Raw genomic sequence first — 24,392 nt, 5'->3', positions numbered from 1 at the left:
CATAAATTATTTTAATAAACGAAGCTGCGACCTTTTGTTACTCCAAGCTGGTGTTGTGTCAGGTTTTATTCAAAAGAGGAGGAAAAAGGGGTGGGGTTCGGACCTAAGGTTGAGCGGCTTCCAGCTGAGTGTTAATTTATACACCAAAAAAGTAACTGTACTTATGTTTAAAACAAAACGCAAGGAAAATCCTCTCTGTGTGGAGGGGGCGGGGCGGTGGTAGAATAGTAATTAAAACTATAAATGAAACTCTCAGCATCCCTGCGCCCCACCCCTTATTTTTCCCCAGTGGAAAGAGTCACAATCCAGCAGGTAGAACAAGGACAGATATCCCATTTGCTAGCTGGGTCTTGATTAGCCTCTCTCACCATGCCCTGAAGCCATCCATCCATCACTACATGGGTCTGAGCCAGGATTTGCAGCCTTCCACCAGCAGCAGCAGCAGACACAGAGCCCCAGGCTACCCCGCAAACACCCGGCATCTTATTAACAACTTGTTGGACATTCAAATAGGCAGAGGGAGGAGTGCAAGATGCTGTTAGCTGCAGGAGCCCGGACTCTGCATCTATACATCAAACTCATTTACAAGTGGAAAGACAAAAGGTTATGAAAAATAATGCTATTTGCCCTAGACAAGAGACGCCAAGTGTAATAATTAGCAGCGCCTGGATTCTGCCGTCATGGATAATTATGTTAGGGACACAGCAGATCTTTTTCCAATTCTGCTACCACATGATACCAATAAACTAGAAAACAAAATCAAAACAGGCCAATAATAACATTTGAGTTGCTCGAAACATCAATATTATTAAATGTATGCTGGGGGAGAGAGGAAAGGTTAATTGCCATAGCCAGGTAGATGGAAGATGCTGACAATTCTTGACGTAAGTTAATTAAATAATTCTGTTGTAAAATACATGTAAGGAGAGCAGATGAATTTCCAAGTCAGAGTTAGGACTACATCAGAATAGATTCATCTTCAAAAAAAAGTTTTTGCTATGATAACGATTATTCCTTGGTTCTAATGAGTATTTTATTATTCCCACTAACATAGGGATATTATTGTACTGGGCATATCTGTTTTGCTGGTTCCTGTTATTTTGTCACTAAATTTGCATTACCTGGTTCTCCCCTTTATGACTTCTCTATTAACATTAAGAGCGCAGACGGCATTTTTGTATAATGCTAGTAAAATAGCTTTTACTATTTTATCATTCTTTTGCTTTATGTATGTATGTATATACCGGTATATATTTTTGTATTTTTATTTTTTCAGTAACAAGCACACAATTTTCGGCAACACAGAGGATGACCTGAAGTCTCACCAGTGCAAGCGACACAGTGCAAGGAATTAAGGTCTGAAAATGGCAGAAAGGGATAATTCAGCCGGGCCAGGATGCGTTCGTCTTTAATAAATGTTTGCTGGCGAGGAATCTGGCTTTAGCACAGAGGTCCCGAGCCTGTAATGCCCTCAGGCTGTAACAGCAGAAGGGTTGGCCTCTAACGAGGCTGAAGGACTAGTGATACCTTCTCTGCTCTTCACTGCAATTGCACGGTGAAATGGAACTGCTATTTTTGTGCAGATGCGTCCGATTAATAATAATAATAATAATAAAGATTGATAAACCAATGAATACGTCCAATTATATTACACACGAAGTTCCCGTCTTTTATTTGGAAAATACTAATTTATTTCGAAATATATGCTTATAATTTTAGCTTTCTTTATGTTTTCACAAAAAAGAAAACGCGTATTCTTGGTTTTCTGTTTTGATTCTGACTATAACATTGAATTCGATCAAATGACGATCATTTCTCGTTAAATAAGTTATGGAAATGCGAAATGAATACAACTTGAGTTCAGCCCTTTTTGTGATTTTTTTCCAGTTTGCACCAGTAAGGTCTAGCATCTACTGATTTATAAGCATTTCCATATGTTTCAAGCCTATGCGAAGGATTCGACTTAGATCGTTCTTCTGCAGGCAAATTTGAGGACTGCCTTCAGCTGGCAAGGTTTCATAAAATAAAAAATAATTCCGAACAACAACGAATTACAGTTCTGTTCTATTACCTCTTGCAGTAGTTGTGAATTTTTCGATTTATAAACTTAATAATATAATGCCATTTTTTTGCGATGCAAATATATTGGGAAAAAATCTGTCAAGTCATCAAGAAAACATTGCTGATATTCGCTAATAATAATAAAAATATTGGTAGCAACGATAATATTCTGTTTCAATAACATCTGGAACACCTTCTGCGAAATAATTCATTCTGTGTATGTGACACCATAGGGAAAATCAAGTTTATATGTTCTTTGAACGTAGGGAGTGAATGTATCTCCAGGAAACCCTTTTGGCGATTGAAATTAAAAGCACAAACTCACTTTCATTTTTATTTCGTTTCTGTAATCTACTTTTTCTATATCACACGATTTTCCCTAAAATAAAAGGTGTCGGTTTTTCAGGAATTTCTACTACTCCCCTCCCCGCCAAAAAAAAAAAAAAAAAGGAAAGAAAGAAAAAGAAAACGAACACGAAATTGGAAGTGGCAACAAGATTCTAGGTGCTGCACAATCAGTTAGCAAATCTATTAATATCCAAAAGGCAGGCTGAGCTATTCCCCATCCCTTCGGTGATCCAGGAGTGGTAATTTCGGAGCAGAAAAAAAACGTCTCCCGTGTCAGCCGCAGTCTATTCAATTTGAGGCGTCTGCATTCACGTGCAAATGATCACTTATTAAACTCCAGTTTGTCTGCAGCGGTTTTCATTAACAGTTTACAGCTGTGTCAATTGAATTTAGTGCAATGCAAGGAGCCGTAAATACTTTCCATGCAGAATGTAATAAGCACGGGAGAGCAGAGTGTGAGCATTAATCAGGGAGGAAAGGCACCTGTCTTACCAAGAAAGGGAGTTTTCAAAATGCGACTCTACGGGCAAATAGATCCTGGGATATCCACTCTGCAAGTTTAAAATAAAAAAAGGCATAATTAACCATTGGACGTATGGTTAATTTTAGAATATCCTTTAACAGATGTATGCACATTAATTTACTCCTTCCTTTTCTTTCTGTGTGTTTGCCACACACAGAGACTATATAATATATTTCAAATAATATATAAAGATATCTTCAATACATACCATTACTATTATAAAATAATAATCTAGTTTCTGAAGACCACTATAAAAATGCCTTTGGAATATTTCTCATCAAAGAGTCTATTAAATATTTTGTAGGTCTTGTTCTTCTTTTCGGATCCGTCTTGTGGCCCATAAGTACGAGTCCGGAGACAGGTTATCCCTTCCTTGATGCAAGACTTGTTTGAACACCTGAAAAGAAGAGAAAACGTCACCTGTCGTAACACAGTAGTTTAGCCAACACAAATGCATGATTAGTGCCTGAGATTCTGGGGAGCAAAAATAATAAAGCCCGTAACATCCCCAGCCATCTCGAGCAATCTTCTTGGCCTAATAGAGGTACACTTTTTAAAATTCAATCAGAAAAAGGAGAACAGGGAGCCTCTCCATAAAGAAAACGCCTTAGCTCACGATACATAAAATCGAAAGATTTAGACTCACCGTTTGAGATACAGTATGAGGGTTCTGCATTTTATACAAGTCAATGAGAACGTATGAGCTCACACACAAATATATCTATATCTCTATCTGTATGTTTTACAGGTCATATCCATATTTGGGACTAGGCAGAGAAGCAAAATTAACTTTTTTTTTCCCCCTAGAGCCCCCGTTTACAAAGTATTAAAATCGAGTATAGCAGATAGGCTTTTTCAGGCAACCTTTTTTCTTACCTCTAAATTATTCTGAAAATTATCTCCACTATTTATAGCTTTCAATGCAACATCAGTCTCCTTTGAGCCTTTACTTACTTTCCGGCTGTTCTTTTATATCTTTGGAAGGAGATAAGAGGTTGCAATATAGATTCAGCAATCTTTAAGCCGCTTCCCAATCGCCTTTGTTATAGATTTGTGAAATGAGATCCCAAATCCTTTTTCATTTAGATTGATTTCTCTGACCTCCTCCTTTCTGCAGGCAGAAATACGTTGTTGTTGTTGTTGTTTTTTTTTTAAACGATTAGAAGTCATGGGCAGCCATTCCGAAATATTACTAAATCTACCGGGGTACAAAAGGAGGAACGAAAAGAAACAGAAACTACTGATATTCCTCTAGTAACGGAGTACACATGCTATTCCAGCCAAACTGATTGCTGAAGTTGGTATCAAACGGAGATATTAACTCCGGACCCCAAGACGATAGCGTCAGGTAAACGACAAATCCATTTTTCAAGGTCGTTTTGAGAGAAAATTCATCTTATTCAGGGAACGTAATATGAAAGTAGATCGGACACTTCTGCGCCATAAAAGCAAACAAATAAAAAATAACAAAGAAGCGTGTGAGCACCGAAATGCAACGGGAGCTAGAAAATAACAATAGCATAATACAATGCAGATAGAATCTTTAAAAACAATTTAGTGCAATATACAGTAATTCATTCGGTCTTTTTACAACCTAAGGACAGAGAATCTTTCTTACTACTACTACTACTACTTAACATTTCTAGAGCGCTATTCTTACATCACTGGGTAGCAACGTGCTTTACTTCTGCATTTTAAATAAGCAACCACTGAAATACGTGAAATCAAAATTTCGTTGCATAATGAATAATAAGTCATTTTTACCATATAAAATATTTCCCTGGCAACTTCCGATCTCCAGGTTGCTTGTTCGTTTGTGTGTGTAATACAATTATGACACGGATCGGAAGTTGTGAAGTATCTATTTATCTATTACAGCATTGTTTATGCTTCGAAATTACATTTGCAACAATATGTGCGTGTGTATCAAATTTTGATCTAATTTATGTAAATGCTGGCAATGATTTGATGTTAGTTTCCACGGGGTAAAATAGAATTCCAAGTTAGTTGCATTATGTATAGATTTTTTTCTTTATTTTTAAACGTCATAAAAATCTGATTTTTTTAAAATTAACTTACTGCTCTTGAATTAATAAGAGGCGCAAAGCGAGGGCTTCAAATCTCGCTGCTTGCTCCCGCGGTGATATTTTTAATAGCAACCTTGTAGTTTTGATGTTACATACTTCCATGAAAAACTCAGATTTAAAATAATACTGTATGAAGGAAAGCAACTGCAGCGTGGGGCTTGTTCTTCAAGATCCAAGAGCACCCGTTCTACTATCCATAGGATAAGATGCTTAAGGAGTGTGTCACAACTTACATAGCCGAAAGTGTTTGACAATTAAAAAAAAAAGCACCTAGTCGATTCTGCTTCTCCAACCTTTACAAAACAGAGTAGTTGGTCTTTAAATTCCTTCTTCACGCCCATTTGGAGTGAGCTCAAGTCAATCACTGCCACCAGGGAGCCAATGGGAAAGCAGATCTCTGAATTTTTTTCTCCTCCTGTAAAGCACAATCCTGGCTAAACAATACCACTTCGTTCAGCTGGAAAAAAATAAAAAAAAGCCTAAAGGAGTCCCTGCTGGCTTTGGAATATTTACACCGTTCAACTACACCAGAGGAAACAGGGCAAAACTTGCACTTTTCAAGAAGGATCCGAAATACTTTTTATTTTATTTTTTTAAGGATAAAGGGTATAGAAAGTGGAACTCCAGAAGAGCACAAGCACCTGTAAGCTATTTCTTTACCGCATTGCTTCCACCAAGCTTCTGAATATTGCGAAGTTCGAACAAGAGAAATACATCTGGGTGGATGCGGGTTTATGGATGTAGATGGTTCTCGCACATTTGGCTTTTTCAGTTTCACACAGGCCTGCAGCAATGGCAATAGAAATGCCGGTGAGAGGATCTGGTCGGCAAAAACCTCAGGTTCACGTGCCCAGGTTTCGTGTGACCAGGGCGGTGGTGTGGCTCACACTTTGAAACTAAGACAAGTAAAACCAGCAGGGACGGCAAAATAGACAAAACTTGAACACTTCCTCACTGAAGAGACTTAAGAACTGGGCTGACCTTTCTAGAATTTTTTTCCCCCCATCAAATTCAAGAATCCATGATCAGATGCGTTGAGCTTGTTCCATAGACCAAGTAATCCTGGAAAAACTTTATTTATTTATTTGTATTTTTATTACTTTGAGTGGCATCGTTTCACTGGAGGTCTATTTTCCATGTTGGATCTATATAAAGATTGCAAAAACCAACGGATTTACAGGTGGGCCCATATCATTCCGTATGTCTTTCCATCACCATTCTAGCCCATAATACTAAATGGATCACCGGGGACTGGAGCAGGACCCTCAGCCCCACACCCACCATGAGCCCATAAGCTTCGGAATCGATCAGATCTTGAACAGTTCAGATCAGCAGAACAGCTGCATGGTGCCCAACAGGGCTGGGGAGTCAGACTACCATGTGGCCACCAATGTCTATGCCGGTGGCTACAACAATGTGTACAACCCTGCCTGCTCCATGGCTGGGTTACCCGGTTCCTACAACGTGAACATGAGCATGAATGTGAGCATGAACGTTAATGTAAACCCCGGGGGTCCTGGAGGGGTCATAAGGGTGCCGGCGCACAGGCCCATGCCCCCTCCTCCCTCCTCTCACCCGCAGGGCATCTCTGCTGGGGTGCCCAGCATGGGAAGCATGCCCAGTCTCACCTTCCCTTGGATGGAGAGCAGCAGGAGGTTTGCTAAAGACAGACTCACAGGTGAGAGACTCTTCCTTTCCGTCTGTAACCTTTTTTTGGAAAATAATATTGAGCAAGTATTTTAGCAAGCGAGATCTGAATGCATGTCAAAGTTCAGCAAACAGTAGGACACAAACAACTTAAAAACTGTGCTCTTTAGAATGAGTGAAGAATCCTCATTTCAAAAGAGTTTGAAATCCATTAACTTCAAATATGATTTTCCTATCTCCCATATGAGACCTTAGTTTTAATGGACAGGCTTGTGAGAAAAGGAATTTATTTTAGAGACAACATTCGTTATAAATTCATAGTGAATTCAGATGAGTTTAAAATAAATACTACTGTATTCTGGTCTCACTCTCGCCTGCTGCTAGTTCCCTTCCCACATGTATCCTCTGATCCCCGGCTACTAGCTATAATATTCTATTTTCGACGGATCCGCAACGACCAGCCTTGCGCTTATTGAGAAACGAACATTAGGACAACCTTTAGCTGCAATTTTTATCATTAAAATAAATTAATTAAGGAAATCACAGCTGCAAACAATGCAAGGTCAGAAGTGGTCAAAGAGTAGGGTTAGATTGATCCTAAACGCATGCAATGAAAAATTGATTCGTTTTGCTCTTCGTTACCATTTCCAATGTTTTCAATTCTTTTGAAGATCGGCTTTGCACCTAAACCGTAAACAATCGAAAGACTTCATTTAAACATACGGCTGAAAGAAAACATGAATGCATGGATATGAATGGGCTTGAAATATCCTTGCTTTCTTAAATGTATTTAAATCAGATTTGGAAATAGGGGTATGATGCATATTCACTTGTGATACTTGCCTGTTCAAATCTCTTCTTGCACAAGTCACTTTACCTCTCCGTGTCCAAATGTACTTAGCTGTAAATAGATAATAATATAAGTCACTGCTTCCTCCCAGTCCCCTTTGTTGCTCTCCTCCCTCCTTCCCTCCTATCCACTGTCCGAACTCCAGCATTGCAGGGATGGTTGGCTGCGGTCTTCTAAGCTCTTAAATCATAACGTCGGGTAAGATGCTGTAGGGTTGAAAGCCTTATTAGGGTTGTTTTTCAAACTCTTATTAACAGTAATTAATTCCGCTATTACAGCAAGACAATGAACTAGAGCGTATCAAATAAGAAAAAGGTCATTTCTGAAAATACAACATTCATTTGTGTCTGTTGTGAAAAAATAAAAATATATATTCAATGCTTAAAAAAAATATGGTTCGGGAATTGGAAATAATGGGATCATTCCTGGATATGGTGCGTTTCCAAAGTATGCCATAAATATGTATTTCAAATGAAAGTCTTGTCATAAAGACCACAGAACTAGAAGAGGGACCGACCCGAAAGTTGCCATTTTTAGTTCGGCGCAAACACGCGAGTGCCGCCTCTGATTATACCGGGAAACGCAAATTCACGAATGGAAACTCTGAATCTGTTTTTCCTCGCTTCCTTTCTGGTCCTGCTAGGCTTGTTTTCATTGTGCTAACAGTATGAGGGGAAAAACCAAATATATTTATGGCGACCAGATATTTACTTTTATTTTTTTAATGAATTCTGTTCTGGGTAGGAATTGTTTCCAGTCTTTTCAGATATTACAATAATGCTATATCATGAATTCTATATATTTTAAGTGATTTTTGTTGCATACTTTAATAGCTTTCTTTCTATTATATTCCTGTACCGTTTAAAACTTTCTGCATTATCATTCTAGAGATGAATGACTTGATCCTATAGGTCTTTATCTGAAAACATCTTTATTCCGAAAACAAAAGAGTTTTTAGGCATTGCAAGCAATAATTTGCAATAAATTGCAGAATATTTCTCCCTGTCTTTAAATAAATCTGACATCTATTGTTTGATGTAATACGTGCAGGGACATATTACAGAAGCTTCACAACAACATCTGTCTTATTTATTTACCCGAAAAGAAAAATATATAGAGAAAAAATACACTGCAGTCAGAGACACAAGGGAGGGAAGAAAAAGTGTTTATTATAAACAGTTATCATTATTTCTTTCAAAATAAAAATGCTGCATATTTCGCAATAGATGGAATTATTTCTGGAAGACGTCCAGATAATTCGTCATAGTTGAACATGCAAGCTCATGCAGGGATAGTTGTATCATTATTTTCTCCCATTAAAAAAAAACCCCAAAATAAAACAAAATTTAAATCATTGTTCATGCTTTGCTATTGCCAGTCACTTTTAATACTTTAAAGGGCGCACGTGTTCTTTAACGACCGGGACTGGCTCTCCAAATCCAAATCACATAAAGTGAAACTGCTTTCAAATCTACAATCAGGCACATGTTTGGAGAAGAAAAAGAAAAGAACGGAAAACAGAAGATCATTACTAAGTTCTACTATAAAAGAAGAAAAGTGCTTTTCAGCATTTTTGTCCAACCTAACATAGGCAGGCTGCACACCCTCTGGCAGGTCATTTATTTCTCTATATTGCACAAATTCAGCAAATGAACACACAAGACTCAGATATGTGGAGACTTACAGACCACAGCTTTATTAGTAACCATCAATACTTAAGTCCAAATTCAGGAAGCACCGGAGCCACATCCAACTTATGCTTTCATATATTCTACCCTCCACTCCTTTCCTGCTGGGTGGCTTTGCCTTCTGAAGATGTGCATTGACTATCATTGTTATCCAGCTAGGCCATGTGGCAAGTTAGCTTCAAAGTGCAGGACAGTTCCAATCCATGCCCACTTTGTCCTCCAGCTGTGCATTTCTGTAGGACAGCTTAAGTCCATGCTACACGCCAACTGAATTTTGTTTTCGATTATGGCACCTAAACTGTCCCACAATCCCTTTTCAGCTTGGTTTCAGTTTCGGCCAAAAGGTTACTTTAATTTTCAACCATGTTTTGGTTTCGGCAGAAAATGACTATCAGGCTTAGTTTCGAAGGAGAAGGACGCCCATCTTTCGATACAAATCACAAGATGGGCATCCTTCTCACAGGGTCACCCAAATCAGCATACTCGAAAGCCGATTCTGAGCATCCTGAACCGCTTTCCGTCATGGGGATGACGAAAGTTCACGGGGGCGTGTCGAAGGTGTAGTGAAGGCGGGACTGGGGCATGCCTAACACATGGGCGTCCTCGACCGATAATGGAAAAAAGAAGGGCGTCCCTGACAAACACTTGGATGACTTTACCAGTCCTTTTTTTCTTATGACCAAGCTTCAAAAATGTGCCCTAAATGACCAGATGACCACTGGAGGGAATCGGGGATGACCTCCCCTTATTCCCCAGTGGTCACTAACCCCCTCCCACCCTCAAAAAACATGTTTAAAAATATTTGTTGCCAACCTCTATGCCAGCCTCAAATATCATACCCAGCTCCATGACAGCAATATGCAGGTCCCTGGAGCAGTTTTAGTGGGTGCAGTGCACTTCAGGCAGGCGGACCCATGCCCATCCCCCCCTACCGGTTACACGTGGTGGTAAATGGGAGCCCTTCAAAACCCACCAGAAACCCACTGTACCCACATCTAGGTGCCCCTTCACCCCTTAGGGCTATGGTAGTGGTGTACAGTTGTGGGGAGTTGGTTTTGGGGGGGGGGTTGGGGGGCTCAGCACAGAAGGTAAGGGAGCTATGCACCTGGGAGCAATTTATGAAGTCCACTGCAGTGCCCTCTAGGGTGCCCAGTTGGCATGTCAGGGGGACCAGTGCACTACGACTGCTGGCTCCTCCCACGACCAAATGTCTTGCATTTGGTTGTTTCTGAGATGGGTGTCCTCGGTTTCCATTATGGCCGAAAATTGGGGACGACCATCTCTAAGGTCGACCTAAATTTTGCGATTTGGGCATCCCCGACCATATTATCAAAACAAAAGATGGACGCCCATCTTGTTTCGATAATACGGGTTTCCCTGCCCCTTCGCTGGGACATCCTGCAAGGACATCCTCAGGAAAACTTGGGCACCCTTTTCAATTATGCCCCTCCATGTGTTTTTGTGGAAGCCAAAAATTTGTGTGTTGTCCTGTTTCTCTGTCTCCCTCCCTTCTCCTATTCTCAAATAGGAGTTGCCCCTCCTCCCAGACCCCTTTTGAGTGCCTCCCCCAACTGATGCCCTCCCCCCCCCCCCAGGATTATCTTACAATCTCTGGTGGTCTAGAAGTGTAATTGGGGCAGAAACGATCCCCAGTTACTCCTGCCCATTCTGATTCTGCTCTTAAAAGGTCTGCCATGACTGGAGCATCGCTCCTGCCCTAAGTACACCACCAGATCAGCAGGGAATATAAAGTAGTCCTGGAGGAGGGGTGGGGCCAGGGGGCTACTCTTTGCATTCTTTTCTTGTTTGTACTGCGATTGCAAGTAATGCAGTTATGATTTTGCACTATAGCTTATATGGTAAATAGAGTGTTCCAAATAAATGCAATTGATACACAATTTTAGCAGGAATTTAAATCTTTAAACTTGGGATGATAAGCGCCTTAGGAATTAGCCTGTCTCTGGAGTTATGGCATCAGCTGTCACTCCAAGTGTGGCACAAAGTCAGCCACTGTAAAAGTCCTATGGTGTTTGGTTTCAGTTTTTATTAGCTGCAGTCCACGTGTGAGGACGTTGGTTTTCTTAGCGGTAAAATACAGTCTTTCATTATTAAAATTATTATATTCTGACTTGGATACTGTGGGTTTCAATTTTGGCCGAAAGCTTTCAGACAGTATCGGTTTCAGTCGGTCTCTAGTCGATACCCACTTTGCCCTCCAGCTAAGCAATTCCGCACCATCAAGGCACCTGTTCTTTGCCCAAAATCCTTGAGTCAAATTCAATGCAAAGCTGCCTTTTGTACAAATTGTTCCGAGGATACTTCTTTGTCTCAGATGCTCCCTGCAGTTATGACAGTAAGGAAGACACAGTAACATCCATGCAATAAAGTAATCGAAATAACAAGCATTTACTGTTTGTCTAACAGATACAATAAGAAAGATATAGCAATATACATGCAATAAGATACCTTTACGTACCTTTATCTTTCAAATTCTAAATGGCACAGCTCCAGACTTTATGGTACCATTAATAAACTTACCTCAAAGAAACGCTGAATATGAGGCAAGAAACTATCTCAGACTACACCTCCCAAATTGCAAAAAAAGTGATCTACAAAACTGTCCACTTTGCTTACCTAGGAACCAAATGGTGGAACTCCTTACCATCCTCCACATATACCCAGAATTGTCTTTACTATTTGCTTATTATATTAATATCATGCTTTTCACTTTCATGTTACCCAAGAGCCTTCTGTAATACTAACCTGCTTATAATCGAACGAGAAAAACGCCCAAGTTCCGACCTAAATCGGGAGATGGACGTTTATCTCACAAAAACGAATAAAGCGGTATAATCGAAAGCCGATTTTTGGACGTTTTCAACTGCACTCCGTCGCGGATGCGGACAAAGTTGATGGGGGCGTGTCAGAGGTGTGGCGAAGGCGGAACTGGGGCGTGGTTATCTGCCGAACAAAGATGGGCGCATTTCACCGATAATGGGAAAAAAGTATGCGTTTTTAGCTAGAATTTAGGACACTTTTCCTGGACCCTGTTTTTTCACGAATAAGGCCCCAAAAAGTGCCCTAAATGACCAGATGACCACTGGAGGGAATCGGGGATGACCTCCCCTGACTCCCCCAGTGGTCACTAACCCCCTCCCACCACAAAAAAATGATGTTTCACAACTTTTTATTTTCACCCTCAAATGTCATACCCAGCTCCCTGGCAGCAGTATGCAGGTCACTGGAGGAGTTGTTAGGGGGTGCAGTGGACTTCAGGCAGGTGGACCCAGGCCCATCCCCCCTACCTGTTACAATTGTGCTGCTTAATGCTTATTAGTCGTCCAACCCCCCCCAAACCCACTGTACCCACATGTAGTTGCCCCCCTTCACCCCTTAGGGCTATAGTAATGGTGTAGACTTGTGGGCAGTGGGTTTTGAGGGGGATTTGGGGGGCTCAACACACAAGGGAAGGGTGCTATGCACCTGGGAGCTCTTTTACCTGTTTTTTTGGTTTTGTAAAAGTGCCCCCTAGGGTGCCCGGTTGATGTCCTGGCATGTGAGGGGGACCAGTGCACTACGAATCCTGGCCCCTCCCACGAATAAATGTCTTGGATTTATTCGTTTTTGAGCTGGGCGCTTTCATTTTCCATTATCGCTGAAAAACAAAAACGCCCAGCTCACACATTGTTGAATAAAACATGGACGTCTATTTTTTCCCAAAATACGGTTCGGTCCACCCCTTCACGGACCCGTTCTCGGAGATAAACGCCCATGGAGATAGGCGTTTTCATTCAATTATGCCCCTCCACATGTTCAATTCTCATGTATCTCTACTATTCATGATGTATTGTAAGCCACATTGAGCCTGCAAAGAGGTGGGAAAATGTGGGATACAAATGCAACAAACAAATAAATAAATAAATGAAATAAGAAATATACAGGAATACACTAGATTCCGAAAAATCCTCAAATTGTTCCTATTCAAACAAACCCTCACAAAGAACAACCATATGTCAAACAATTAATTATTACCTGAAATGGTTATTATTCTATTTACCATTAACTTTCTTTTTGCTTCATGTACAAGTTCTCATTCATAATAGATGTTCTAAATATTAAACATCCATAGCTATTCCAGTACGTTTATGATACTGTATTGTAAAATTGGATTCTTACAACAAATTACTTTCTTATGCATTATTCTTTGTTATGTATTCTATACTGTTTATTGTAAGCCACATTGCACTCAAACTTATTTGGGATAAAGTGGGATATAAATGTCACAAATAAATAAATAAATAAATACATAAAAATTAACACGCATATAGGGCTCGATTTAGCACATGGCACTGAAAAATTGGTGCTGAAAAAAATCAGCGCTAAGAGTTATTCTACAAAGGGCACTGCAAGAAGAGCGTGCTTTACAGAATGGCGCTCAAAGCTGATTCCTGCGCCTTAAGTTGAGCACCAGCATTTACGCTGGTTGAAACCTGGTCGCAGCATTTCAGTGCATAAATGGTGCTATTCTGTAAAACCATGCAGAACGTTTTGGAACATTCATACCCCTTTCCTGGCTACGCCTCCTTTTCAGTTACGTGATAGAGGATTTAGGCATGGGGCTGTAGAATAACACGTAGGCAGATGCATGCATAAATCCAAATTAGTACCAATTAAGTGCAATTATTGATTGTTAAGGCCTATTAATTTATTGTTGATAGCTCATTAACTAATTTAGATATACACACATCTTGGATCTGTGCCTAAATTAGGTGCCAATATTTCAGCGCCATATATGGAATCCAAGGGATAATGTGTATTTAACAGATATAAACAACTGCTGTCAGAACAAAGAGTAAAGCAACTATGGGAGGGAAGGTGGGAGAGCAATCAGTTACTGCGTGCTTAACGCTGCTCTTTTATTTGAGCTTTCGTGGGCAACTAAGCTCCTCCCCTAATGTTGGTCCAACTGCCAATCAGGGGAGTAAAACATCAGTGACATGATTGGAAATGGGCTCCTCCCCCACACTAGATGCCAGCAACTAGCCCAGGTGGGGAGGGGGGGGGGGGCGTGCCTGTGCTTCCATAAGTGGCCGCTATCATGTTACTTCTGGCCATAAGCCATGCGGCCCACAGCCTTCTATATCTGTGCATATTAGCAGAGCTAAACAGTAATCATGAAGGGCAGGGAGATGCTTTCCATTTCTGTGTTTTGTAGACTGCTGTTTAGCAGGAATTAGAGCACAGAGCTGCTCACTTAGAGACCCTGGTATGTATTCTCACTCCTTCACCTATTAGATGACTTCGAGGAAACCATATAATCTCCCTTGCACAATTTAAAGGCTTTTCAGGGGGGGGGGGGGAGACAGCACACACACTGTTGTATAACAGTGTTTTCCAAGCTGGTGTGACAGCTCTATCCCCATTCCTGTACTCTTTTTGGCTGCACAGCTGATTTGTATGGGGTTCGGAAGAAGTTCTGTCAGAGTTAGATTTCAGAATAAAACAGAATAAGCAAATGCAGAGGGGTAGTCATCCACATGGGGGCAACTGCCCCACTATCTATGTCCACTGTGTCGCTGGAAGTGGTGATCTTGCAAGGCTCCTTTCTTATTTTAGGCTGACTATCTAAACAACATTGAGGGAGAACTCGCTGGGTCCACCACTATTCGTGATTTTGAAGTGACACCCTCCCTACCAGCTGGAGGAGATCAGCCAATTGTCCCAGTGCCTAGGAGCATTGGAGGGTTAAATCCATCACTGGAACTGCCCGCCTCACCCGCCTCACTACTCTTTTTTTGGACTTACAGCTCAGGAAGCTTAAGTCACATGGTATTCACTTTCTCCCATTGGTCTCCTGGTGACTCAGAAGTGCAGGAATATAGGGAGTACCCTCCCTCATTTTGACCCAGATTACAGCAGGAGGGGGTCGTGAACCTTTAAGTGCTGGAGAGACAGTGAGAAACTGTGATGTGGGGTCGTTGTGCAAGAGTATGTATGAGCAATGGGGGCTGGGCAGTGGTAGTTTTCGACCAGGTCAAGCTAGGTTACTAATGAGGATGTTTTTGACTCATGGCAAATTTGAAGACATAGTGAGAAATCGTACAACACACATACCTGTGCTTCCTAGTTTTAGATTTTGTAGATGGTGCAGAGAAGGAGCAGTTGGTGTTGGTGAAGCTCATCTTGCTATCTGCTGAAAGGCACAATCCCATGGCATGACAGAGGCCTCATCCTACCAAATGAGGCCTACACTGTTTGGGAAGGTAGATGGGGATGGTTAAAGAGGAGGAGACACAAAGTTGGCTAGGATGGGGGGGGGGGGGGGGGGGGTTGAGGGAGGACAGGGAAATAAAGTTCTGAGACCAACCTCCCCCATCCTTCTCTAGTACACCTTCCCCCTTATCTCTTGAAACAATACCTATTTCTTTTGAAAATCATCTCTGAGGCTATGGAAGGTTAAGAATTTTAGCAGTGGGCGGCAGGAGTGAGACATTGAGTAATATAGGCTGGGGTTGGTGAGACAGCACACAAGAGAGAAGGGGAAAGTGACAAAGCATCTGATATATGCAAATTATTTCATTTTCTGAACTAGCATGAAAGGAAGTCAGGAATGGGCAGTTCCAGCTGCTAAATTAAACAATAGTGACACAACCTGGTCTTTTTCAGTTGTTTGTTCTTATTTAAGATGTATTTAAATCGATTTACCAGCAACATTATTGTCTACTTTTACTTACAGTGTTCCCTTAATGAAGTGGTTAAATTTAGGAATTATGGCCTTTCATCTTTATTGCAAGTGAACATGCTACAGAAGATATTATCTGGGCCATGTAGTTGGACAACAAGAATTACTGATGCACACTAAGGGCCCAGTTTACTCAACCATGCTCTAGGGGCACTAGCATTTTCAGCACACGCTAAAACCCATAGAAAATGACCACCATAAAGAATATTCCACATGTTGTTATGCATATCTGTTGGATGGCTTCATTTGACATAATTAGAAAAAAGTGAAAATTAGCATGTAGATAATTTGTGAAACTGAAATATTTTCCAGTTCAAACCGATTTCCTCAAGGCAGGGCTCGTACAAGGGTATTAAATGCCCCCTAGGCAAACCTGCAGTTTTGCACCCCTCCTTCTGCTTGTCAAGTCCCTAGTCTCTTTCCCTTCAGATGTCGCTAATTAAACTCAAAAATCATGATTACCCCAACATCACCCTTCCCAGAATAATCCTGTGCAAAACGGACACCATACCTTGTTTTCTATATATTTCAATAACGAGGACAATTTCTAAAACCCATTTATTCAGGTAAGTGGCAATTTGAAAATTGCCCACTCCCACTGTGAGTAAAAGTGTGCACTGATAGTTCATTGCATTTGTGTGGCTGTCAGGACCTATTGATGTGTGTGTTGAATGCAACTGCACTTTGCTGCATCCCATAAATTGTTGCCACAGGTAAATGCTTAGTTTGCCTGATGGTTACGTCAGCCCTGCTTTAGGGCCTACCTGCTGCAGCAATGGAGCCTGGAAGTCAACTTCAGCAAACTGAGCAAAAAGTATTGGTGTGTCTTGAGACCAATTAGAGTGGGTGGAGCATGGAAAGGGCATGATGTGCAGCCCTGCTTTGTCCTTGATCCTGCCACTGTGTCCCATGGTTTAGAAAAAAGCTACACATAGCTTTCATGCATGCACAATAAGCCCATGTATGAAAGCCATGTGTAACAGTTCAAGGCATGCACATAGCAGCCATGCTTACTGATCGACTGCTATGCGCATGCCCTGGCACGAGCTGCATAGTAAAAGTCTGTGCAGTTCATTTGTATGCGATTTGTTTGAGCATCGCTTGCTATTTCCACCTCAATAATTTTTACCATGGTGAAATAGTGAGTGCAGGGATTTTTTTTTCATCGGCCCCTTGATCTGGGAGCATCCGGTCTCCTCTCTTACCAAATAAACATGCTGTACTCTGGTAGTTTTGATCAAAACCAACACCTACTTTGCTGGAACTCCTGTAACCAGCAGTCAGTACTCCAACTCTTTACACGCACAGTTTTATTCAAGATCAGTTGTGACAATCTTGACCTCTCTTCCTCCCTTTCAAGTTAATTCATAGCTGTATATATTTACATCCCTCCTGTCCTTTACCGTCCTTTCGTGACAGGAATAAGTCTAAGGCTGTTTCCAGTGCTCCTGATTTCCACTCCAATTCATTTCAGACACAGACTCTTTAGGCTGTCCTTCTTCCAGCAGTGCACCTCTCAGGGCAATGCTCCGACCTTGGGCAGGCTGCTTAACTTCCTTCTCCATTGCCACTTATTGGGGGCAGTAATGACTCTTATATCCAGCCTGTATTTATTTCTTGCACTTCAGGATCTCCCAATACTCCCAAGGGTCCTGGCAGGGGTACAGGCAACCAAAGACCTTGTGTACTTCCTTACAACTCCTTTTATTAAACTCCAAACTCCACCCCTACTGTCACTATCCACAGGGACACTCTTTCTCTCTGCAACTTATTTCAACACCATTTCCTTGGGCTGGGCTTCCTCCCACCCAGGGACATCCCAACTCTCCAGTCCACTGGCAGGGACCTCCCTCCCCCAGGGCCTCAAAAAACTGTAACACAGTAAGCTCTAGTTATATCCATATCATGGGTTATTACATTTGTGCTGTTTTTAGAGGCACAGGAGCTCTGCCTTTTCTGCATAGCTATGGAATTTAGCTATGATGGGCCAAGGGTGCACGTTGCCTTCATGACAATTACCCCACACGTTCCAAGTGGTATGGCCACGCACCTTGTGGAGCAGGAAACTGAGTCACCACCCATTCTTCCAGTGTGGTCAGCAAGCAACTCTCCAGCAGAGACTCAGGAAAGCCAAAGTAGCAGAGGTTAACCCACTGTGAGTGGTCAAGATCATCCAACTTAGCCACTTTTAGCCTAGTGGTTAGTGCAGTAGACTTTGATCCTGGGGAACTGAGTTTGATTCCCACTACAGCTCCTTGTGACTCTGGGCAAGTCACTTAACCCTCCATTGCCCCTGGTACAAAATAAGTACCTGAATATATGTAAACCACTTTGAATGTAGTTGCAAAAATCTCAGAAAGCTGGTATATTAAGTCCCATTTCCCTTTCCCTCCTTCACCTGAAGTGTAAATGCTGTGAGGTCATGCTGGTACATTTGTGCTTCATCTTCCAAATCAGAAACACACACCTCAAATTCCCCTGTGAGTTTAGAAATCTCTGATAATAAATGCAGCACCAAAGTGAGCTGTTACGATAGAAATACCAGCCAGGGATCTAGCGCATGGAAAAGTGCAGCAGTAATGTTATCCTTTAAGGCTACGGGGGTCTGCTGGCTGTAGAGAGTTTCTCTTCAGAGGATGTTGATGCTTCCGGCCTGAGGGGTTCCCAGAATTCCTGCATGAGTCATAAGTGGACCCGATCTTTCACCCTACCCCATTTCCCAGCCCCGCGCACAAAGCTCTCACAGCCGACAGCTCCAGGGACACTTTAGAGAACCATTACCGACAACTTCTGACCTCCTTTTAAAATTCCCTTGGACAAGGTAGGCATTCCTTTCTCTGCATTGGTCGGAAATGACTGTGCATTGCTTGGAATGCACATTTGAATTGTAATCATTTGCATTGTAATCAGCTCAATATCATAGTAGTAAGCATAGTAGGCAAGCGCTCCACCATCTTACCATCTTGGCCCACTCCTTTTCATGCTTTTACCCTTTATTCGACATTGGCTCAACCGCCTTCACTACAAACTTGTCTATACAGCACTCTGACACTCAGGGCAGCATTCACAACGTGCGACAAGATGCAAAAACACAGATTAAGGTGGATTCAAGGGGTGCCCCAGAGCATCTTCAGACACACACTTCTGTCCCCGTCACAGCATCACGTGATCTCCACAGAAAGTGTTTTAAAGAAAGGATTCACTTAGTGTGTATCTGTTCCTTTAGAAAATTTTGATAATGTGGAGTGCAACTTATGGCAAACAGAGGACAGTCAATGATCAAGTCTGGCAGGCCTGTATTTGAAAGATGACAGCAGAAAGAGAAACTGAGGATTAAAAACATTAAAACATGTCTTACCATAAAAGCAAAATGTATGTATAATATGGCAAGTCCACACATGGGCTAATATCATAATAACAACCTATAAAACCATATGAATTGTAAATATGATGATCACAGTAATGATTAAGGCAAAGATAAAAATGGAAGTCCCTGCAGTTGATATTGCATGCCCACACCTGGGCTATTAACCTTATCAATCGTGAGTATGGTGATAACATTGATAATGAAAGCTAAAGACAGAAATAGAAGTCCCTGCATTCAGTATTTAAACAGTGAGAAATAATACATTATAAAGTGCCACCTATGAAATAAAAAGGGGGGGGGGGAGTGCCTTTTCAATGTCAAAATCTTAAAAGTAACTGTAAATATTATTATATCATTTGAGTGGTTTGTGCTTTGACCCTCTCTGAACAGCTGTGCTGAACACTTATGAGGGATGACCTTCAAAAAAATGGGACAATGTTTTAAGTTACCCAGAAGACCGATTACATCCTTCAGAAAATGGAAGAAGGAACCAACTGAAAATAATAAGAAATGGCATAAGGAATGTCAAGTCAAATGCAAAGCGCTGATAAGGAAAGCTAAGAGGGACTTCGAAAAAAAGATTGCGTTGGAGGCAAAAACATATAGTAAAAAGTTTTTTAGGTATATTAAAAGCAGGAAGCTGGCAAAAGAATTGGTTGGACGGCTATATGACCGAGGAGTAAAAGGGGCGATCAGGGAAGACAAAGCCGTAGCGGAGAGATTAAATGAATTCTTTGCTTCGGTCTTCACCGAGGAAGATTTGGGTGGGATACTGGTGCCGGAAATGGTATTCGAAGCTGACGAGTCAGAGAAGCGTAATGAATTCTCTGTAAACCTGGTGGATGTAATGGGGCAATTCTACAAACTGAAGAGTAGCAAATCTCCTGAACCAGATGGTATTTATACCAGAGTACTGATAGAACTGAAAAATGAGCTTGTGGAGCTATTAGAAATATGTAATTTATCCTTAAAATCGAGCGTGGTACTGGAAGATTGGAGGGTGGCCAATGTAACGCCGATTTTTAAAAAAGGTTCCAGAGGAGATCCGGGAAATTATAGACCGGTGAGTCTGACGTTGGTGCCGGGCAAAATGGTAGAGACTATTATTAAGAACAAAATTACAGAGCATATTCAAAAGCATGGATTAATGAGACAAAGTCAACATGGATTTAGTGAAGGGAAATCTTGCCTCACCAATCTACTACATTTCTTTGAAGGGGTGAACAAACATGTGGATAAAGGGGGGCCGGTTGATATTGTGTATCTGGATTTTCAGAAGGCGTTTGACAAAGTACCTCATGAAAGACTCCAGAGGAAATTGGAGAGTCATGGGATAGGAGGTAGTGTTCTATTGTGGATTAAAAATTGGTTAAAAGATAGAAAACAGAGAGTAGGGTTAAATGGTCAGTATTCTCAATGGAGAAGGCTAGTTAGTGGGGTTCCCCAGGGCTCTGTGTTGGGACCGCTGATTTTTAACAAATTTATAAATGACCTAGAGATGGGAGTAACTAGTGAGGTAATTAAATTTGCTGATGACACAAAGTTATTCAAAGTCGTTAAATCGCGGGAGGATTGTGAAAAATTGCAAGAGGACTTTATGAGACTGGGAGACTGGGCGTCTAAATGGCTGATGATGTTTAATGTGAGCAAGTGCAAAGTGATGCATGTGGGAAAGAAGAACCCGAATTATAGCTACGTCATGCAAGGTTCCACGTTAGGAGTCACGGACCAAGAAAGGGATCTAGATGTTGTCGTTGATGATACGTTGAAACCTTCTGCTCAGTGTGCTGCTGTGGCTAAGAAAGCAAATAGAATGTTAGGTATTATTAGAAAAGGAATGGAAAACAAAAATGAGGATGTTATAATGCCTTTGTATCGCTCCATGGTGCGACCGCACCTCGAATATTGTGTTCAATTCTGGTCGCCGCATCTCAAAAAAGAATTAGAAAAGATGCAGAGAAGGGCGCCAAAAATGATAAAGGAAAGGCTCAAGTGGCTAGGGCTCTTCAGCTTGGAGAAAAGGTGGCTGAGGGGAGATATGATAGAGGTCTATAAAATAATGAGTGGAGTTGATTATTTACTCTTTCAAAAGTACAAAAACTAGGGGCACTCATTGAAGTTACATGGAAATACTTATAAAACAAATAGAAGGAAATATTTTTTCCTTCCATGAATAGTTAAGCTCTAGACCTTGTTGCCAGAGGATGTGGTAACAGCGGTTGGCATATCTGGGTTTTAAAAATGTTTGGACAAGTTCCTGAAGGAAAAGTCCATAGTCTGCTATTGAGATGGTCATGGGGGAAGCCACTGCTTTACCCTTGGATTGGTAGCATAGAATGTTGATACTATTAAGGTTTCTGTCAGGTACTTGTGACTTGGATTGGCAACTATTGGAAACAGGATACTGGGCTAGATGGACCATTGGTCTGACTCACTGTGGCTATGTTCTTAAATTCAAGCTGGAATTACTTTTGCTCCAGTTTGACAAACTCTTTGGGCTTAAAGGGGTACACCATGCACCCTTGCATAGATCTGTAGAAGTGACATTTCTTCATCCTATTGTACTTTGAGTACTCCAATATTCCCATGTTGGGAAAATCTTACAAGCTGCCAAGCTCAGAGCCCCTTTGGATGTGTAAGGGCAGTGGATCTTAAAATTCTCTGACCCTGATCTCAATAAGGGGAATGTGGAGTGTCGCAAAAAAAGTTTTGGCACTGCATGGTGCTTCGAAGAAAGTGAACACACATTTTGGTTAGTTCAACCCAGATCGAATGAGAATGACTCTGAATAATGTCACATGCAAATTGAGGATTCAAGCACTCTCAGAGATTTTATTATGGACATGGCAAACAATGGAATGGATAGCTCGAGTACTGGGTTCTAGTTGCTGGATGCTGTGAAAGTTCTTCATGCTTACTTTAGTTATGAGCTTTCAGGGTGCTATAATGATAGTAATGTTTTGCATTATTAGGACAGTTTGTTATGCTTATATGTGAGCTGATCATTTAGGATGATACAATGCGTACCTTGCTACAAAGAAGGGCGAAAAAAAATGATTAAGGGGATGTGAGGAAAGGCTAAAGATGTTATGGCTGTTCAGCTTGGTGAAGAGATAGCTGAAGGGGGAAATGATAGAGGTCTATAAATTCCTGAGTGGAGTGGAATGGGTATGTAATAGCCATGAAGTTATACAGTAATTCTTTTAAAACATATGGGAGAAAATAATTTTTCACTCAATGTATAGTTAAGCTCTGGAACTTGTTGCAGAGGATGTGGTAAAAGCAATTAATGTATGATCTCACTTAAAGAAAAACCTTAAACTTCACAGGGACAAAGGTGACATCAATCTGCTAGATTTCAGACAGTTCCACTCAGCTTTTAGACTTTGTACAAAAAGTTACAAGAATTTCCTAACAAATGTTCATCTCTCTTGGAATCGTGGGAGAACGAGCTGGGTTTTTATTCATCTGAATTCGACTGGTCAACCTTCTGGTCTAAAACTCTTAGACCCACAAAATCTGCAGTGATTACCCAATCACTGCATTTTGAAAAAAACGTTTCATAAAGCTTATTGGACCCCATCCTGAATAGCTAAAACTAGAAAAGTGTTTAACATAGACTTTTGCTGGTCTTGTTCAACTGAATCTGGCTGTTTATCCCATATAATTTATTATTGCAAAAAGGATAAGGTATTATTTGGAGTAGAATAGTTTTAATATTTGACCTACCCAGAGACTTGGAGATTTCCTACAAAACCATAATTTTATATTCCTCTAATCTGGTTATTATAATAGCGGATGATCATCAGAAACTATTTAATATTATGCTTGCAATTGCTCTGCACCTCATCATGTGCTACTGGAAAGTCAATTTTAAGTTGAACTTCATAGAATGGTGGAGCCAGTTTTGTGTAATCAGAAACTATGAAGCTGCTCTGGTTCTCAAGCAACACACTCTTCAGTCCTCATTAAAGACTTGAGCACCATTGGATTCCTATTGTTCTACTAACAGTAGCATGGTGTAGGTTACTTCAACTTTATCAATATTTTCTTGCTTTTAGGAAAGCAGCTTATTAGATATTGCATTTAAGCACTGGATGATCTCCTGTTCCGTTATGTTGTTAATCTGTCTGTTGTGAATATTGGTAAAAAATGTTTCAATTAAAATTAAAAAAAAAAAGCAGTTAGTGTAGCTGGGTTTAAAAAAAGGTTTGGACAAATTCCTGGAGGAAATGTCCACACATGATTATCATGTAAACCTGAGGAAAGTTACTGATTATCCCTGGGGATAAGTAGCATGGAATTTTGCCACTGTTTGGGAATCTGCCATGTACTTGTGACCTAGGTTGGCCACAGAAGCAGGATACTGGGCTAGATGGACCTTTAGTCTGACTCAATATGGCAATTATTATGGTCTTAGTGGGACATTCAACAAAGTTCCCAGTAACACCCACTTGCTATTTCCACCTCAGATGGAATGCTCAAAACAAATCACATGCAAATGAGCTGCATGGACTTTTACAATGCAGCTCAAGCCAGCACATGTGCAGGGCAACCAATTGCTAAGCATGGCTACCCTGCACATGCCCAGAACAGCCCTCCATAGTGTTTCCACAGTTTTCATATACTCATACATGCTGCATGTATGAAAGCCATATGTATTTTTTTTTCAAAACTTCTGCTCTGTTGTATATGTAGCTATTTTTTTCTTTTGATCGCTGCTACAGCTCTCTTCATCCCCGATCTCTCCCTGGTACACTTGAAAAGCTGCCCCCCCAGCTCGGAATGCACATTGGAATTCTTAATACCTCATTTAAATAGATTAGCATAGGATTCCCATTCTCTACTGCCCCACATGGTAAAATGCCCGCAGAGCCCCTTTGTGCATCTCCCACTGAATAACATGCTCGCTAAACTGGCTGGAATTGGTCTAGAAAGCACATTACTGGCTCGGTAAGTTAGGTGCATCTCCCCCTTATACCTTTGTTGATATCCACTGTTTTGGATCCACTACTATCAGTTTGCGAGCTGCATGTAAGTTTCTTTTGTTCTTTCTCTTGGTTGTATATGTGTACTAGC

At 41.0% G+C, this 24,392-nt stretch overlaps 1 protein-coding gene across 1 annotated transcript in view; it reads left to right on the top strand.

Moving 5' to 3' along the window:
• Positions 1–6,255: 6,255 nt before the first annotated feature.
• Positions 6,256–24,392, top strand: part of TLX2 (T cell leukemia homeobox 2) — an 87,466-nt gene continuing 69,329 nt past the window's right edge. The window contains exon 1 of the mRNA XM_030192540.1: positions 6,256–6,697. Within this exon, the coding sequence (XP_030048400.1) occupies positions 6,256–6,697 (442 nt within the window). The remainder of the gene's footprint in view (positions 6,698–24,392) is intronic.

Source organism: Microcaecilia unicolor, chromosome 2 (assembly GCF_901765095.1).
Source record: "Microcaecilia unicolor chromosome 2, aMicUni1.1, whole genome shotgun sequence".
NCBI lineage: Eukaryota > Metazoa > Chordata > Amphibia > Gymnophiona > Siphonopidae > Microcaecilia > Microcaecilia unicolor.
This window is presented reverse-complemented; position numbering and strand designations above follow the sequence as displayed.